This window comes from Eumetopias jubatus, unplaced genomic scaffold (genome assembly GCF_037043125.1).
Source record: "Eumetopias jubatus isolate StellerSeaLion01/CBP00866 unplaced genomic scaffold, mEumJub1_p1.0 scaffold_6, whole genome shotgun sequence".
Taxonomy (NCBI): Eukaryota; Metazoa; Chordata; class Mammalia; order Carnivora; family Otariidae; genus Eumetopias; species Eumetopias jubatus.
In genome coordinates, this window is record NW_028274812.1 from 18,079,731 (window position 1) to 18,100,495 (window position 20,765).

Sequence of the window (20,765 nt, forward strand, 5' to 3'; positions counted from 1 at the left end):
GAAGTACACAGAACCACAGACAGCAGACCCTGTTTTCGGGGACGTCCACAAGGGATGGAGCCTGAGCCCTTCTCCTCCAACCCAGTCCTCAGGAACGAGAGACGTTCTTGTTGAGGAAGAGGGCAGAGGTACCCAGTAGGAAACAGACTTACTAAAAGGAGAAGAGTGTCTTACACATTTCAAGGAGGCTGGAGACAAAGTTACCAAGAACTGGATTCGAAGTTCTACTCTTAATTGAGCCATAACAAACCAATTTTCTTTCAAAAATGCACTTCCCCTCTATTTCTATGAAATGTCCGGAAGAGGTGATTCTATAGAGACAGAAATTAGATTAGTGATTGCTTAGGGAACAGGAGTCATCAGGAGATGGAGGAGTGACAGCTAAAGGGTTTATTTTTGGGGTGATGAAAAGGTTCTAAAATTGACTCTGGTGATGGCGGCAAAATTCCGTGAATATGCTACACACTTTGTTGTATACTTTCCATAGGTGACTTACACGGCATGTACACTGTATCTCCCTAAAGCGGATTTAAAAACAACTAAACAGATGACCACACGTCAACCTGTATACAAATGTTCACAGCAACATTGTTCATAATAGCCAAAAAGTCAACACAGCCCTAAGTGTCCACCAATCAATAAATGGATAACCAAATGTGGTATATTCATACAACAAAAAGGAATCAACATGGATGAGCCTGGAGAACATTATGCTAAGTGAAATAAGCTAGTCACTTAAAACACATACAAATCTTTGGGGTGCCTGGGTGGCTCGGTCAGTTAAGCATCTGACTCTTAATTTCAGCTCGTCAATGACCTCGGGGTTGTGAGATCGAGCCCCATGTCAGCCTCTGTGCTCAGTGGGGAGTGTGCTTGAGATTCTCTCTCTCCCCCTCTCCCCCTCCCACCCCTCTTTCTTTCTCTCTCCCTCTCTAAATAAACAAAAAAAAAAAAATTTTTTTTAAGCCCACTGAATTACATACTTTTAATGGGTAAGTTGTATGATGTGAATTATTTTTATTTAAATTCAATTAACATATAGTGTGTTATTATTACAAGTAGACTTCAGTGATTCATCAGTTGCATATAACACCCAGTGCTCATTATATCACCCTCCCTAATGTCCATCACCCAGTTACCCCATCCCCCCACACCCCTCCCTCTCCAGCAACCCTCAGTTTGTTTCCTATGATGAAGAGTCTCTTATGGTTTGTCTCCCTCTCTGATTTCCTCTTGTTTTATTTTTCCCCTCCCTTCCCCTATGATCCTCTGTTTTGTTTCTTAAATCCCACAAATGAGTGAAATCATGATAATTGTCTTTCTCTGACTGACTTATTTCACTCAGCATAATACCTTCTAGTTCCTGGTATGTGAGTTAGATCTCAATGAACCTGTTACCAAAAAGAAAAGAAAAGAAATGTACTTTCCCAACAAAACTGCAAGTTTTAAATTTAAGGATTTAAAAAAAAAAAAAACAACTATAATACCTTGTGTGCAATCCGTGATGTTGTACCTTTATCTGGAGGTAGTGTGTGTTCTGTCAATTCTATTTAACAGAGGAAAAATGTGAGGAGACTTGAACAAGATTACAGAATGGAACTGGGGGAAAGGGGAGAAGGCCCTAGAAATAGATTTGTGGAAGCTACTGTTCTCTGCACTACATGTTTTTAAAATGTTTTAACGGGTGTCTTTTTAATGTTAATATTCACCAGCAGAAAGCACTTGCTTCTTATTCCACTGCTAAGGGTTGAAGGAGAGACTGGTGCACACTGGGGGACAGGTGAGACCAAAGTACGTCTTCTGGGATGCCAGTCTTGGGGGCAGTCCAGTTTTAACCTTCTTTCAAAGAACTGAAGCAATCAATGATTTCAATGCAAATACTTAATTAGTACTTGCTTTGTGCAAACAACTCTTCTGGACACTGGAGAAAATTCAAAGAGAGAAGAATGTGAGCTCTTAGCCTCCTGGAGCTCATGATCCTGCTGGGCCCGGTGGGATTAGGAAAGCATACAAAGCAAGAGCCACGAGCAAGGGCACGAATTTGGGCCAGACGAGACAGACAGCAGACAAGATTACTGAGCACTCAGTAGGTGCTGGATAGCTTAGTAAGTGAGGTATGCACTGTACTGATCATCCTCATTTTACAGTTGTGGAAACTGCAGACACAGAGATTGAGTAACTTGCCAAGAGCTGTAGCGCTGGTAAGAAACAGCCTGGATTTGAACCCAGAGAGTCTGGAATCAGGCAGGGCATCTTAACCCCCCCCAAGGCTGTCATGGCATTCGGACTGGATAAGATTTTTTGTCTCCAGTTTTGGGACCTTAGGCAAGCCAATTAATCTCAAAAATAGAAGACACTTCAATGAGTCCATGAAAAATTAAATGACAAAATAGAGTAAAAGTGATCAGCACGGTGTCCAATAATAGAAATAACCCAATAAGCACTGTTATGACCTGTTACAATACATTGAGACATCAGATCCGTGCCAGATGCTACTGGATTCCAAAAGGTAGAAAGATTACAGCCAGGGAAGGCGCTGAGAAAGCATCCACGGAAAAGCAGTTCTTAAAAGAGGACCTAAAAAAACGAGATGCTTTCAAGGCAGGAGCTCCCAACAGCCCAGGAGGCATCTGGGAGATCAGAGGAGGCAGTGGGGCTGGTGGTGGGAGATGTGGCGGTAACACTGGGCCAGGGCTGGACTGTGGGGATTCTGATCAGAGGGCAAACATGGAGAGCCCTAACTTATAGGTGCCACTGGGGAGATCTCAGCATCCTCTCACTGCAGTGTGGCCTAATTGTACTTTATGGAGACTGATTTGAGGGTCATTTCCTGAATGCACTTTTCTAGTTCATGAAAACAGCATTAAAGGTATCGCTTGCAGTAGTGAAGGTAAAAAAGTGGGAAACACAGGAAAAGTTATGGAAGTAGAAGCAGGTGCCTGGGTGGCTCATTCAATTAAGCATCTGCCTTTGGCTCAGGTCGTGATCCCAGGGTCCTGGGATCGAGCCTTGCCTGGGGCTCCCTGGGAGCCTGCTTCTCCCTCTCCCTCTGTCCCTCCCCCCTTGCTCATGCTCTCTCTCCTTCTCAAATATAGAAATAAAACCTTTAAAAAAAAAAAGAAGTAGAAGCAACAGGATTTCGTGATTAAGGTTTTGGAATCACGAAAGAAAAGCAGGAGATAATGACGTCCAGGCTGTCTGAAGAGCAGAAAAGTGGTCCCAAGGACAGAAGGGGGACATATGATCAAAGAGCAGGTTGTCAGAGAAGGAAAGAAGGGTAAAGACGGAGTAAGGAGTTCTGCTGTGAGAACGTGCAGCGGGGGGTGACAGCAACAGTAATGAGCAGGCAGCCGGTACGTCGTGGCAATGGGCACGTCACCAGATCGGGAAATGGGGCGGAGGGACAGATGTGGATTTGAGATCTTGAGACACAAGAGATCAAAACCCTGGGTGTGGGTACCTGGGAAGAGCTTGCAGGCTGGGCCAAAAGCCCCAGGGGACCCCCGATGGTAAGAAATGGGCAGAAAAAAAGGGAACTGCCAAGAGTGGGCAACCAGTGAGGAGACACTGGAAGCTGCCACATCACAGGCACCAAACCAAGGGCGAAGAGAGAAGTGGGACCCGCAGGGAAGGCAGCCGTGCCCAACACAACAAGGATCTGCAAGTCGGGAGGGGCCTCTGAGTCGGTTATTGCTGCAGCACTGACCTCAGAGAGCATTTCAGCAAGAATGAAGGCGACAGGAGTCAGCTTGTGGGGGCCAAGTTCAGTAACTGGGGCAGAAGTCAAACTATGGTTCTGGAGGATGGCAAGAAACCTTCCACGGGATGGAGAAGAACGAAGCACATGTGTAAAAGACCCAGGTTCAGAGTGGAAGGTCACACGCAGGCGCGCACACATGCACCTGTAACCGTGGTCCACTGTAACAGTAGCAGGACACTGTACCCCAACTCTGTGAATCAGGGAAGACTCCTGGGAGGAGCCAAGACCAGAGCTGGATTTCTAAGTTTGATGGGGTTTGCCCAGATAAACGGGCGTGGGGGGGATGGTGAGAGTGGGGGACGGGGCACCCCCGGAGGGAGCAACAATTTCAGAGGCTCAGCATGCCATGGGAGCACACGGCCCGTTTGAGCAATCACAGGAGCTGCATCCTGCCTGGAGAGCAGGTCAAAAGATGAGGTTGGTGGACAGGCAGGCAGAGGCCGACTGTGAGGGGCAGAAAGGCAAGATCGGAGATGCGGGGGAGCCAGAGAGGAGCAGGAGAGAGCGAGCAACCGGAACACAGCAACACAAGCAGGGCTACTTCCCTGACGGCAAAGGCGAAGGAGGAGGCGAAACAGGGATTTTGGAGGGGGGAGGAAAGGAGAGCTGAGGCCACCGAAGGAGTAGAGAGTATCAGCTTGCCAGACAGAACAAACCCGAGAGGGAAGCAGGGTCCAAACGGAGTGAATGCCTGCAGAGAACATTTGTAAACCAGATTCCATCCATTTCTCGACCACAGAGCACTGCTCTATTGGCTTGCCCTCCTTTGATTTATCTCCCTCTTCCATCATGCGATATATTTTTGGACTTTTTCACCATAAAATAGTTCAAGTGCAGTCATAGGTAATGAAAGAAAGTGAAACTAAATCAGTGAATTTTCAACTCTGGTGAAAGACTTAGTAGAAAAGAGCCTATAAATACCGGCAAAGGTGAAGTTTTGAGATTTATTTTGGACCTTCCTGCCTCTATAAATGAGACACAACTTAGATCTGAACATGAGTAAAGCTTGCCCCTACCTCAAAGAGGACTACTGGAGTGATGCTATTTATATAATGCTAATGAACTCAATATGCCCCTGACCTCTCTATCTGCATAAGCAATGCAATTATAAGTACTTTGGAATTCTAGCTGAAGGGTAGGAGCATGGGTTCTCAACTGGGATAAAATCTGGGCTCTGCCACTTAATCAGCTGTGTAGCCTTGAACAACTTATTAACCTCTCTGTGCCTCAGTTTCTGCATTTTCCAATGGGAATAATATCATAACAAACCTCACAGGGATGATGTGAGTATTAATTGAGTCAATGTTAAGTACATGGGTCAGTTCCTGGTCCACACTCAGCACTCAATAAACGTTACCTGCAATTTCCTGCCTTTTCTTTTCCACTTTGCAGAACCAATCCTATTAAGGCTACTTCCAATCTAGATACACACTTAGAAATAATAACCAGATGGGTTCCCCTACAGCTGGCTTCCCTGAAAGGTGAATCTAAATCATCTTGACACATAGTTTATTTATTAGACAGCTAGCTAGTTTTCAGATTACTCTGTTTCAGATACACACCTACAAATAAAAGATTAAATTATTGTGGAAAATAGTGCTAGTTTCCTGCCCAATGTCTGGTCTCCCTCCTTCCTTAAGATACCCATTTTGTTCAGGGCAATAAAGTAGTCAGCAGAAAACACTCATCCCTCCAAGCTCTCCCATGGCAATTGTGGTCAAGTGCCCCAATTTGGAGCTCACTTTCTTTGCTTTATTTTTCTCCGTAGCACCACTGAAAGCATATAAATGTTTTCTAGGACATCTCCCTCCATGCTGATGCAGCTCATACCAGCTCATCATACAACCCAGTCCCCGAATGGGGTCCGGCACATAAAGCCAGTGCTCAGTGAACAGCTGCGGCTTGAAGAAATGAGTGAGACAAACTGGAATGTATGTGTTGGACAGGGTTTCTAGGACAGCTTTTTAAAGGATGTGCCTGTGGCTTTTTTTGCCCTTTGACCTTCTTCACCCTGTTTCTCCTTCTCACCTGGAAGATGCCGAGGCCACTTTAAAACCAGGAGGATAACAACAAACAATACAATCTGGGTTCCTGAAGGCTCAGGTGAGCCTCAGTGCCAGCCTCTAGACATCCCAGCGGAACGAGGAGGTATCAATGAACACTGGTTTTTTTTGTTTGTTTGTTTTTTTAATGCCACTATAGGTCATGTTTTCTGTTATTTGTAGCTAAATGCAATCCCAATAGATACGGTTATAAAGAATTTTCAGGCGCCTGGGTGGCTCAGTCGGTTGGGTGTCTGCCTTCCACTCAGGTCATGATCCCACAGTCCTGGGATTGAGCGCTGCATCAGGCTCCCTGCTTCTTCCTCTCTCTCTGCCACTCCCCTTGCTTGTGCGTGCACATGCTCTGTGTGCCAAGTACATATATACATACATACATACATACATGGAATTTTCCCAGCAAAAAAGTCTTGCTCTCTAGATATTCTTGAGACTAATTGGTAGGTAACAAAAAATTTAACTGATGTTCAGCTTTTTAGCCAGTGGACACAAATCCAAGATTGGTGTAATAAAGTAGATCTACAGGCAATGTAAATAGACAGAAGTAGAAGAGGTGCAAATGAAAGCTCCCTTAGCATTTTTATTATATTTCTGGTGAAAGCAGACAGACCAGATAGAACGTAAGAAAATAAGGACCAACAAAACCTTTGTCAGACTGGCGGTGGCAGGTCTGTTCTGTGTATGGACAGATGCATCTGTCCTGTGGTTCACACATCTACCGGCCAAGTACAGCCGATCGGCCCATCTGCCTGAGGTTCCAGCTGCACTTGATGTTACATAGATTCTCACTGCTTGTCACCCCCACAAAAGATCCACCCCCTTGGTCTTTTGGCGGGGGGCGGGGGGCGGGGTGTGGTCAGAGCTATAGTCCTGTTTATTCAAGACTTTAAACCCAGTTAAATGGTAAATACCACTGGGAGAGATGATATATTTCTTAGAAATCAGGTATTTGCATTATAATTAACACCTTCCTTGGCTCAGGTTTTAACTGGGGGAGAAGGGAGGGAGGAAGATGTGCTGAGGCCCCTGACAGTCTTAAGAGGGGGTAGTGGTGGGGAAGGGGCTGTGGATCTGGACAGCAGGAGCCACGAGGGCCAATCACTGGACTCCCACTTTGCTCCTGCCATCTAGGCCTCTGCTCTAAGGGCGGGCTTCTGCAGGATTTGCCGACTCTTATCTGATTTCTCTTGCCTTTTGACGGCAGAAGAAAAGTTCTGCCCATAAAACAACACTGCTGACTCAGAAGGATATTTTGGTTGGCAGATACTTGGCGGACACTAACCAGACACAACCAACTGGTTTGCCAGGTCATCCTCTGGGGCTTACAAAACTACCAGCAAGCATTTTGATCTGAAGAATAGCAGGATTCTGCATTTCAAAGTAATTGCACTCTCAAGTACAAAAATACAAATAATTCAATATAAATAAAACTCCTCAGATTATAATCTGATCTAGAGTGTCCATCTTATTTAAAAAAAAAAAGAAAGAAAGAAAGAAAGAAAGCAAACAAACATTTTGGAAGGTTTAATCTCAAGGAATTATCAATTTAAGAGTAAGTATCATCATTTTGTAACCATCACTGTAAAAACTGATTTAGATGACAGTCATTAAAGGAATCTAAAACCATCAGGTAAAAGTCTGATGAGGAACAAGACATTTACGTAGTCTCAGATCATCTCCCCACAGAATATTTACTAATTGCAAAGGGAAAATTCTAACTTCTCAGAAGAAAGCTGATGGACATCACCACAATCATATGATCAAAATTAGTATCACCAACGGGACAGATTAACATGATGATACGGTGCACCGGAAAGAACACAACATCAAAAATGCATTACTCGAATCCTAAGAAGAAACCCAGATAGAAGAATATCTCACAAAACAACTTGCCTACCCTCTTAAAAAACCCATCAGTATCATAAAAGACAAAGAAAGGCCAAGAAATCCTTTCAGATTAAATATGACAAGAGAGGACATGTGAACGCGATGAGTCATTTTTTAAGTGTTGGGTTGAAAAAAAAAGTGCTGTAAGAAACACTACTGCGGCAATCAGAGAAACTCAAACATGAACTGTACATTAGGAAAATCGCTATTAAAATTCCTCTATTTGGTAATTATACTGTGGAGTTCTGTAAGAGAAGGTCCTTGTCCTTAGGAGATACATGCTGAGGTATTGAGAAGTGAGAGTCACAGAGTTTGTAACTTACTTTCCAATCGTTCTGCAATAATCGTAATTAACAATACTATATGTGTGCGTGTGTGTGTGTCTAGGAGGGAGAATAAGAGTGTGCAAACTGCTAAGTCTAAGTTATACAGAGGTTCACTGTACAACTCTTGCAACTTTGCTGTAAGTTTAACATTTTTCAAAAGTTTTTTTAAAATAAGAAAAACAAGAGTACCATAATTTTCAAAAAGCATTAATAAGGAAATACAGGACAAAATGGATTACAACTCTTAGGTTACTTAGAAACACCCAAGTTCAAGTAAACCACCTAAAAGAACAGAAGCAAAATGGCAGATTTATACATGGAGCGGTTGGGGCTGTCAACAGTACTGTGTGTTGTGTGTGTTCAAAATTTTTTGTTAACCTCAGAGGAGGCTGAGAGTCTCTCTCTTGGCCACAAGAGCTACGCCACATTTCACTAAGTGGAGGATATAAACATGGAAAGAATGACTACCCACAATTGGGCGGGGGGGGGGAGAGAAGAAATACCCAGCTAAGATTAGTACAAATTTGGTGAGTCGCTTCCTCTTAGGAGAAAAGGCAAACATTTCTTGTTTCCCAAAGGACTCAGATTCTGAGGAACACCTGAGTTCTCAGCCTGAATCATGACAAATACGTAGCAAACTAGGTCAGAAGAACCTCCAATCCATTAACTCCAGGCTTCTGCCCACACTCAACTCAATTTATTACCACAGTACCTTCAATTTCCAAATCAATGTCAACTCCAATCTCTGAGCTCCTTCAGCCTCCACACTACTAAGCTGCTAGGAGCTTACATGAAACGAAGACAAAGGAGAGTCACAGTAATTGCACATATATTCTCTAACCTTGAATGGGCAATGGCTTTGGTTTGCTTTTGGCTTGTCACCCCCAATGTTCCTCAGTCCTGAACCAAATCTGCTCCACCACTTGAGAACCGAAGACTTGGCAAAGCAGCCTTCCCTCCTTGACGCTGCCTCCAGGCTAGCAGCACACACACGTGGACGGATTAGGCAGGGCTGTGCTGTAAAGCACACACACGCTCTCCCAGCACACTCTTTTCATTCCAGAAATACTTTATTCCTAAACCACTTCTATGCTTCTCTTGGCACCAAACAGTGTAAGCGGCTCCATGCCAAAGGAAGTATCTGTTTAAAGATGAGGACTTTCTTAAAATTTCTTTACCTCGGAAGATCATAAATAGAACATTCTAGGGTAATTATGATGGAATAAAGAAAAAATGGAAAAGGTTGTAGAAAACAAAAGAAAACCCACTTGCTTTGTTTTCATTTCTTTTTTTTTAAGGTTGCCTAAAAAGAAACACTGCAGATATAAGATGTAACATAGAATTATCTTCCATGAGAGTAAAGATTACAGGGCCCAAGTCAGGACAAAGAAGCAAAATATTACCTTTAACAGGAAAGGTAAGTAAGCATTTACCATCTTGTCACAAGCATTTATTTTTGTTTTAAGGGCACCCACCAAAGCCAAATGCAGAGAGGAGGTTTTTTTGTTTTTTACATTGTTTTATTCTGGAATATATTGTATTTTTGTACCTTGCTTCTTTATGACTTCCACCCTGTATCAGAAATTATTTTTAAAAGAAGAAAACCCATCTTGGTGGACCTGTCCTTTTTCCTTTCTCTATGCTCATTTCCAGATATTTATTTAGGGCTCACTCACAATAAGCAGTGTGAAACCAGTAACTCTTGCGGAATCCTTAGTCTTCACCAACTGAATTACAAAACACACTCTTACCACCTACATGTATGTACACACACACACACACACACACACACACACACACACACACACCATGGAAGGAAAATGACATCATGCTCCATGGCACAGACACAACGCGATCACCCATTCGACTTTCACCAGGATGGACCTCCTGAGAAAATCTGATCCCGGGCAGAAGGAAGGAGACTTACTTTCTCTCCACTTCTGGTGTTGACACGGCGCTGCAGAAGCCCAGCGACTCCTAGAAGAAAAAGGCACAGAGCAGCAGGCTCTCATTTGTACAGAATATCACTTAAAAAAAAAAAAAAGGGCAGAAGCAAAAATAGATGATTAAAGTCATTGTGCTTACTTCGATCTGGGACCGCAGCTGAAGTGACGTGGGGCTGGCATCAGGTTTCTCCTAAAAGAGAACAGATGCGGGTTTGATGAGACTTCCCAGCATGGCATACACCAGAAAGACAAATAGATATGTAAGCAGAGATGGGGGGATACAATGGGAGGAGATGGTGGAGATAAATAGATTTTTCTGGAAAAACTAAATCAAAATGAGAACTCTGGTCTTAAAAAAGAACTGGTTCCCAAGCTTCACTGCTTGACACTGCTCACAATTTTACTGCAGAAGAAAAAAGCACAATCCAACTGAAGGGCACGGACAGTTAATGGTGAAATAATTCTCTGGATGTGATCAGACCCTCACTGGGAAGACAGAATTTATGCAGATCCAGTTGTGTTGTTTCTTTTTCAATAATATCAGAGTTTCAATCTGATTTTTAAACTCTAAATGTACTCAGAGTATTTCATAACGCAGGGCTAGGTGTTAAGTGTCTTTAGGAAGGTGGAAAGCTCACTTGATATTATCATGCAACCCTAGAAATCCCCATGCTCCTATAAATACAAATGAATTGGCCCAGCTGGAAATTTAAAAAACAATTCTCAGCACCCAGTTAATAGATGAAATAAATACACATTATCAAAAATCATCAAATCATCAAGAAAGGAATCATTTTAGAGATAAAACCATTTTATAGTTAAAAACTCCATTTCCCCTTTGGTCAAAGAGAGAGAGAGAAGAGAGGTAAACCAGTGACCTATATGAAAATAATATATTGAAATAAGCATTGGCAGCAAAATAGGAAATTGCACTATTAGAAGTGTTAGAATATACTATGGGAAAATAAGAGCCGTACTAGTGAACACAGCACAGAGTACGACACTGATATTTTTCACAAATAGAGAATAAGTCTAAATCCAAATAGATGCTAAAGTGGAGGTCCTCATCAAAGTGTGGTGCACAACCCAGGGTGGTGCCCAGCTGATTACATCATATGCACCAACAGGCAGTTTTAGAGGAAGGAGTGATACCACTAAGAATACAAGGTTGAAATATCAGGTTAATCATGAGTTTTCCAATAGTCCTATTGTGTCCTTAATAACTGTTACATTCTTCAGGTCTGCACATGCGCCACATGAAGACGGTTTTGTTAGTCTCAGCTGACATTCAGGATGTGGGAGCAGACCATCTCAAGTTAGGAATTCTCACTGCGTCTAAATTCAATTTATTAAAGTTGCCTATTTTATTACTAGCATGATTACAAAACTAGGCCAATATTTTAAAAACTTAGCAATGAAACATTAAAATGAGTATAACTCAGACTACATTTATAAATGTAAATAAGTAACGGGAATCCAGTACATATATCGCCTATAAAATGAATGTGCTGGGCGAGTAACCTGAGAACAGGATGATTTTGGACAAGTAGATGGAAAGAGAAAAATACTTTAATGGATTGGAAACTCACTCACCCCTAGTCCCGGGGCCTTATTTGTTACGAAAAAACACCAGAGTGGTGTAAATCCTCATAGAACTTCTCTTTGCTTAACATCCTCCCGGTTTTTATTGCCACCTTTGTTCATAATGGACAAATTTAGATTTCTGTCCCAGACGTGATACACCATTTTTACAAAGCAACATATGGAATTGTTCGAGTTACATTCCAAGTCCAATTGGTATGACATCAGACTCAGGTGTAATCAACATGGGAGACACGGATTTGGGAGGTTCCTTGTACTTAAGAGACCAGTCATGATGCCCTGACACTTAACCTCTTAGCATCACATAGAGAAATTTATAAACTTAAATAGCAGGAAGCAAGCAAAAGTATAGTTTGCAGTTTTTCATCCTAAATCTTCCTGTTCAGAGTCAGGGTAGGAACCTCAGAAAGATAACAGAACTACGTTACTTCCTCTGAATTTTTCTCTGAAATAGCCCCTTTAACACCAAACTCCAGCCCATGTCCTTCCATAACCATCAGTGGAAAAAATGACTGATTAACTCTCCTCCCTCCTCCATTCTTAACTGTTCTTCAAGCTCTAAGTCTCTACGAGGTCATAGTCTACGATAGGAAATTACCTTCTTTTACTGCACGTTTTTATCTGCATTTTTTCTAATAAATTTTATTTGCTGAGTGCATCATTTGTTACTCCATATCATAAACATAACATTTATGGTACATTATGCAAAATGTGCCTTTCCCCGCATACAAAGCAGGTGTTTGTTAACAACCACATTAAATGTTTGATGACCACGAAGTAACATGCTAAACAATTCATCTTCACATGTTAGTCTCTTACTAATTATAGACTGTGTTTGGGGGACCTTTTAGGAAATTGGTTGGGGGTATAGTTTGATGTATATTGTACTAAAATTTGTTCCTTTAACCATCAAACCTGAGAAATGCAACATTGCAAATAAGAGTTAAAGTTAGCTGAGTAAGAACTGACAACCTGATTGCCCAGTTGCAAACAATTTTATTTGGGGAACAACTGATGGTCCACTATCTAACTCCTGATTTGGAAGTAATCATGTTGATGGAAATAGTAAAAATTGTGTCTTCTGGACACATTATGGAAAGAGAGGATCACTGAGAAATAAGATTCTCCTTAATAACACGTGCTAACTGATGCAGTTACTACTGCTGTGTAACAAGTCATCCCAAACTTAGTCACACAAACCAATAAGCATTTTTTTCTATTCACAGATTCAGGGGTAAGAATGACAAATATTGGGCACCTAGGTGGCTCAGTCGGTTAAGCATCTGACTTGATATCAGCTCAGGTCCTGATCTCAGGGTCATGAGTTCAAACCCTGCACTGGCCTCCACACTGGATGTGAAGCCTAGTTAAAAAAATAAACTAATTAATTAAATTAAATAAATAAAATTTTAAAAAAGAATGTCAAAAACCATTAAGCATTACAAACCCATAGTGAGTTTGTCCACTACAAATGCTTAAGGAAATCTCCCTAACTTAATGAAGGATTACAGTGGAAACTAAACCAAATTATAAATATAGCTCAACATATGTTCATGTATGCATGTGTGCATGCAAAATGAAAAGTTAGAGAGGATATACAGTAATGTTAATAGCAGTTACCTATGCTTACTTTTTTTAAGAGCATGTAATCTTGCATTACCTTCATTATTTTTTTCTAATATAAGATCAGCTTAAAAGTACAATCTTCAGATCTTACATGTTGTAAAATTATCTACATGTTCATAAATGTGTGAGAAAACATCTCTGGTATGCCTGGGTGGCTCAGTCGGTTAAGCATTTGCCTTTGGCTCAGATCCCATGGTCCTGGGATCCAGTCCCACATGGGGGGGGGGCCTTGCTCAGCAGGGAGTTTGCCCTTCCCTCTGCCTGCCCCTCCCCCTGCTAGTGCTCTCTCTCTCTATATATAAGTAAATAAAATCTTTAAAAGAAAAAAATAAACATCTCAAAGATTCCTTACACGCCAATGGTTATGTCTGCAAAGGCCACTATTCCTCAATTTTTAACACATCTGTCAAACATACATTGCTTTTAGATATTTCTAAAGAATGTAACAGAAGTTTCAAAAAATTAAAACTGGTAATAATTTTAGTTGTATCCCAACAACTAAACATAGAAACTTCTTAAGAAATATTGAAACTTAAATTTCTCAAATTAGGTCATGCTCTATATTAAAATAATTTGAGATATTAAAAATTTTAGTAACGAGTATCATAGAAAACTATGCCTGCATTTTTCTGATTAATAGTGAAGGTCCATAATGATTTTAGAAATCATCTCACATTCATATTTTGACACAGAGAGACAACAGAACTGTAGTTCCATATATATATATATATATATATATTTTTTTTTTTTTTTTAAGGCATCAGATGACAGAAAATTACTAGGTGGAGGGAAACCTCTAATTCATTTCTTGTCAACTTGGGACAATTTTGGAAATAGTAATTCCTTCAAAGTTTATGATGTCTAACACAGGAGCAAAAAAAGAACAAATTTTCCAGATGAAATCAGGAGTTTGCCAAAACCAAAACACGGGAACACACGTGCGCCTCCACCTGCTTGTGCATGTGTGTGCACATGGGGGTATGCACAAGCCTGTCTACAGTCACACTAACAGGGACTGGGTCAAATATAAATCGAAGGCTCTGGCACGCGGTGTAAAACACCAGAGTCAAAAACCCATTTGGGGCAGAATAAGGTCCTGGAAAACAAATATCACGCCCCTGTCCACACTCCAACTTTGTTTACACCTTCTCGTGGAAATCCACACTTCTCCTTCCCTTAATGCTGCCAGTGCTCAAAGCCAAATGCACTTCAAGGCTGGAAAAGCAGGTGGAATAAATCTCTCTCTTATTCCAAAAGCAGAGAGGAAAACCATCAGGCGTCTATCAGCTCAGCTCAGCACCAAGCTCTCCTCCTCCACGCCGGGCACAGGAAGGAGGCGATGGAAAGGCCAGAGGACCACATACCTGGCAACACTCAGCCTACGAGTGAAGTACACATCCCATCACCTGATGTGTTCAATTAATGGAGGAAACAGGCTCTAAATGGCTGGGGGAAGTTGCTGCCTGTGATAGATTTTAAAACTCACGTGGTATTGATCACTTTACAAGACTATGAAGTGGCGGTGTCTCCCAATTGGCAAAGTATGCTCCCCTCTTGCCTGACTTCTCCCTTCTGACATGCAGCGGGGTATCTGTTACTTGTACCAGGATGTAAACCTCAACACTTTCTTCAGAGTTTCCTCACTCCCCAACAAATCAGCTACCAGGGACTGTTGCTTCTCTGTTGACAAAGCTTCTTGTGTCCAGCCACCCCATTCCATTCTCCTAGGCATCAGCTTCTCTGCAGTCCTTGACCTCCCAGACGCCTGCCCACCCCCCTAGAGTGGAGCAGAAGGTACTGAGTGGGAGCTAGGAGGACTGAGTTCCAACCCTGCCCCCACTATAGTAAGACCTTCAGACCTCAGTTTTTACTTTGCTTGATTTTGCAATGGCAATGAAAAGAAATGGACCATTTGGTGACCTTTAGGTTCCTCTTAGACTTGCAGTCCCTACTTAGATGAAGCCGGGTCCAATCCAATCACTACTAACAAATAAAGCTTCTTAAAATAGCACTCTGTCCTGGGCACCTAGGTGGCTCAGTTGGTTAAGCGTCTGCCTTCAGCTCAGGTCATGATCCCAGGGTCCTGGGATCGAGTCCCGCATTGGGCTCCCTGTTCCATGGGGAACCTGCTTCTCCCTCTGCCTCTGCCTCTCCCTCTCCCTCTGCCTCTCCCTGTCTCTCATGAATGAATAAATAAAATCTTAAAAAAAAAAAAAAGTACTCTGTCCTTGCTTTCTGTGGCTCATGCAACATGAGCATTAGAATTACCTGGAAGTTTCTTTGAAAGGCAGGTTTGGGGCTCACCCCAGACCAGAATCAAAATCTGCATTTTACCAAGATCTCCGGGTGTTCTGCATGCTCATTTTAGTTTGAGAAGCTAATGGCTTTGTTCTTTGTATCATTTTCTCTGTTCCAAAATCTTTCCAAAATTCTAGAAACACAATACTGACAGGATAAAAATCCACGTTTCTGAAAAAGAGGCCCTTCTGCCAACTTGCCTAATGGACACCCTCTTCTTAGAGAAAGGGTGCTGGTTCCCCTTTGTGCATGCTGTCCCATGTTTCACTTTTACTGATAGTAAAATGGGATGTGCTTCTTCTTCCTGTCCATCCTTCCAAGTCATCCTTTAGATCCAACTTCAAACCCACCTTCCATTACACCTTCTCTGCCCGACCATGCCTTAAATGATAAGCCTGAGTTCAGTCATAACAGGAATGAGCTACGTGGCTTATTTACTAGGTGTATCTATGTGCAGCAACTCTTCTCCCTTATGTGTATCTTACTCCCTCACCTAGACTGCAAATGCCTTCTTAATAGGGATTCACTGTACCCACAGACACACACACACGGTCCAACAAAATCTATTTAGTGCTTCTTATGTGCCAGGCCCCATTTGAAGAGACAACAGTGAAGTGGACATGGGTCCTTCCCGTCAAGGATGACACAGGCTCTGCATGAGGGAAGTGCTTGATGGGCATCGATTTGTTTCCTTTCTTTGAAATGGATTACTTTGCCAGTAATTCTGACTCTTCTATTAATTTTTGTTTGCAACTTCACTGTCTAAGGACATGTATTTCATGCTTTGATTTCAGATTTACTTTGGGGGTGCAGTTACATGGGTAAGTAAAAGTAATTAGGCAAGTATTTTCAAAAAGATCTACAACTTAGATCTGTAAGAACTTAAAAAGAAAATGTTGGGGTGTTTAGCCACTTTGAGGATAAAATCTGCACTGGCCTGGGAGTTCTAGCTCCAACCCTGTACCTTTTCACATTTTAATGACTGGTTTCACCCAAATCATTCACACGTGAAACAGGAAATGTTAGCCATTTTTCAGGCACCCATAAGCTGGCATATGAAATTGATTCTAATGAGTAAAAGTGAATGGAAAAGTACTCTCTCCCCCCACATCAAAGAAGAAAGTTTCTGAAGAAAAAAGTTTTCACAGTTGAATGCTATTCCACTAGCTTCAACCTTAAAATCCATCCGTAACAAACAGGTGAGTAAATTTTGAGAAAAACTGATAAGAAACCAAAAGTGGCCATTTCCACCTGGCCATTAATACTCTGTGGTAAAATTATTAAATCTTCTTGCTGTATTAGTCTATGTTATGCAAGTATTCATTACATATTTAAACTGCACCATTTAAAAAAATGATTTAAGATAGCTTACAAAACTTAAGTTCAACATTACATAAGATGAAGTTAGCTAACGAAATGACACAAAGTGGGGGAAATCAAGATTATATGGTAAAATTGGTCCAGGAATTAGGTTAGTTAAGAAATGCAGACGATGGGATCCTACACTAGAGATGGACCACACATTTCTGGCTAAGTTTCCTGACATTTAAAGCAAAGACAGAAACATGCTCAGTTACAAGACTGACATCATCCATACTTTCATGTTTTGAGGTATTCACAAGACACATGGCTATTCCTGGGAGAGGGAATTTCTCCTCTGGCTTCTGGCAGAAAGGACAGTATATGACAGTGACCAACATCAGGAGAAATGTCCCTGCAGAGCTCCTTTTGCCCCAAAAGGGCTTCAACTTTTAATGCTAGAGGTAGTCCTGGGATCCCCTACTGAAAACCGAGGAAGCTTGTCCACTCCCCTACCTAACTGAAAGGAGTCATGGGAGTGCCCAGCGCAGGAGCAGAACTCAGTCTGAAGAGACAGTAGGATGAGTTTTCCCATCTCGAAGCACAACTGTGGTAAAACACAGGGAAGTCAGTAAAAGTTAGATGAACTGGTTAAACTCAGGAAGAATTTGAATCTAAGAGTGTCCAGAGTAGCACTCTTGAGCCTCATTTCAAACAAGGCAGTATGCTTCTTTTAACTTTTAAGCTGTCTTAGGAAACAATGTATTACATCCTTTAGGCTCAACTTTAACACTGTTGAGTACATAACCACCTACCAAGCATCCTACATGGAGATAGGAATAAGACCAAACCATAACAAAGATTCATTCCAGAAGATGAGCCATGTTTTAAGAATGCATCTTCTACTATGAACAAAAACTAACACAACAGTGTCATGTCATCTAAATGAAAATACTAAAAGGCACAGTGTCAGTAAAGGCATTTTAATCATGCTTTAAAAAAGAATCTAACAGGTGCCTGGGTGGCTCAGTCGTTAAGCGTCTGCCTTTGGCTCAGGTCATGGTCCCAGGGTCAGGGATCGAGCCCCGCATCGGGCTTCCTGCTCCGCAGGAAGCCTCCTTCTCCCTCTCCCACTCCCCCTGCTTGTGTTCCCTCTCTTGCTGTGTCTCTCTCTGTCAACTAAATAAATAAAATCTTAAAAAAAAAAAAAAGAATCTAACAAGTTATAGAACTCAATTGTTCATTTTACTAGTAGGACTTGGTTTATGGACACTAACAAATGGGCCCTGCATACGTAACCCAGGGGTGGCTACCACGACCATGGGCCACTCTGGATGGCATCACCACCCATGAGTCCATCCAACCTCACTGTTGGGACAACAGAATGCGGAGTGACCCACACTCACCAAATGCTCTCCTGAGTGCAACTGGTCACTGACGGGAATTGACGGGCATGATGACACAAAAGTCAACAGACCCAACAACATGGGAGCACTATTTTCACCTTCTGTTTCTCCCCACTTCTTTCATCTAACCATTCCTTAATTTTACAACTATTCAATGAGGACATACTATGTGCTAAGCACTGTTCTAGTCAAGGATAAAACAATGAAAAGGAGAGTCACTGCCTTCAGGGAGCTTAAATTCTAGTGATTTCTAAAGTCCCTCATGGGAATCATTTGCAGTCAATGTCCAAATCACAGGTCCTACAACATCCCTTCTTTCTGGCACCAGGCGGATGACATCTGAATAGCTGTGCTCAGTTCTGCATGCCGTATCTTCTGGGAGATAATGAAAACCAGGAGAACTTTCACTAGAGTGGGATCTGGGAAGGGAATCAGATGAACAGGATCAACCGGAAGAAGCAGGGCTGTTGTAAGAAGGGGAGGAAAATGCAAATACATGGAGGGCTTCTGAGGCAGGGCAGATGGCCGCCCAGGGCCATCTCCCACAGGACGCAGGGACAAGTGCAGCACCCCGCATACTGGGACCACCAGGTGGAAAAACATCTACTACAGTCGCAAGTGATATATAAGAATTATGAAGAAAATTAAATCAGAGTATTTGTGAAAATAGTAAATATTCAATTAGTAGAAAACTTCCAAATAAAATCTTTTTCATTTTTAAAATAAGAACCTTACGCTTCCTTACTTGAAAATAACTTTTTAAAAAAATTTAGGTTATATACTTGAAATGACTATAAACTATATTAGCTAGAAACTTTTAATGATGAGCTTTTAATGCTATGGGTAGTGATTACTAACAAGGAATTTTATTCACACAACAAAGTGATAAAAAAAAATTGTCTTAGCGGGGCGCCGGGGGTGGAGGGGCTCAGTTGGTTAAGCATCTGCCTTCGACTCAGGTCATGATCCCAGGGTCCTGGGATCGAGCCCCACATTGGGCTCTCTGCTCTCGGAGAGCCTGCTTCTCCCTCTCCTCCCCACTCGTGCTCTCTCTCTCTCCCTCGCAAATAAATAAAATCTTTAAAAAAAATTGTCTTAGCTATTTTTATAACCACTGAAATACAGCAATTCCTAGTTCAAGGAGCTAACACCACTTTACTTAATGTCGTAGTGAAATTTCTTATGAAAATGTTAACAGATTTCAAATCCAGTTGAAATTTTTCCTATTAGGTATTACAAAATACTGACAACGTTCTAATGTGCAGCCTTGTGTATCCAATATCATCCTGAAGCCCAGCTTGGCTACATGGGGCCCGAGGGTCCCAGTGCCCCACCACCATGTCTGAACCTTAAACCAAACTCCTCTGACAGCTCCAAGGCCCCTTGAATGTGAGGTAGAGCAGCAGAGTACTGGGCATCTGGCTGCTAGGGCACACACCACCGCTGAGCTCACCGCCCAAAGGACTTGAATATTAAGATGGCATCTGGGACCACGCATGCTCCAGCAGGCCTTGAACAGCCGTTCCACACCTACTACACCGTAGTCACCTGGAGGGCTGATTCAACACAGATTGCCAGCCTCCTCCCCAGCTTCAGATTCAGTCCTTCTGGAGTGGGCCCACTAATTTATATTTCTACCCAGTTTCCAAGTGATGCTGAAGCCCTTTCAGAATTTCTGCCCCTGACAAGGCTGCTCAGAAGGGCCTCTATGCTGGGATTCAGTGATCTGAAGGTGGAAGGGATCAACAGATCCGGAGTCACACCTAAACCTGGTATGACTCATCTTCAGTGCTCTAGGAAGGGATAACCAAGATGAATGATTTTAAAGTACAAAGAAAGGGATGTGTTTAACATTAAAAAAAAAAAAAGGGTGGGGGAGCAGTACAGCCAGGTGACCAACAAGAGAACAAATTATTTACCAATACATAAAATCTATTACTGCTTGAGCAGGACCATGGGACCATCTGAGGCTGGGATGGGGGTTCTTTCAGAAACTGGTTCAGACCTCTGTCCGATTACAATGATTGTATTATTTGTTCTGGAGTGTAACTGTGGGAAGTTAAGTAAGCTGCTATGGGATCATTTACCTTTTACATTATATTTTTATGGGGAAATGACCTAATGACTCAAATATTTTAGAATGGATAATCTTCAAAAGCTAGTACATTGCCGACAAATCCGACAGTCTGTAACTGAACAAACGTTCACGTATGCATCTATTGGACCAATATTTCCTAAGTGTCTACTCTGTACTTAGTGGACATGCTGGGTACCAAGAGTATAAAGAATAGGCACTGACCTTCAGGAGCTCATGGCCAAATAAGAAAAACACATAACTGAGAATATAAAAAACCAAAAGCTCCATATTATCATATAAATAACATCTGAACTGATTAGTAAGCAGACTGGGTGTCTGAATATGGATTTTACAAAAAAAAATTATGTAGCCTGATCAAACTGGAGATGCCAAATTTAAATGAATACTGAATAGACTGGGTCACATTTTGTCATGATTTAAAGCATTATTATTGTCCTTGTAGCTATTAAATCAAAAG

General features: G+C 41.9%; 1 protein-coding gene across 4 annotated transcripts in view; it reads right to left on the reverse strand.

Annotated features, from left to right (window-relative positions):
• The window catches only part of SASH1 (SAM and SH3 domain containing 1), a 181,992-nt gene that overhangs the window by 90,643 nt on the left and 70,584 nt on the right, over positions 1–20,765 (reverse strand). For all 4 annotated transcript variants that reach the window (XM_028103358.1, XM_088024235.1, XM_088024236.1 and 1 more), the window contains exons 3-4: positions 10,119–10,169; positions 9,961–10,010 (exon numbers count right to left, since the gene is read on the reverse strand). In XM_028103358.1, coding sequence (XP_027959159.1) covers positions 9,961–10,010; positions 10,119–10,169 — 101 coding nt within the window. The remainder of the gene's footprint in view (positions 1–9,960; positions 10,011–10,118; positions 10,170–20,765) is intronic.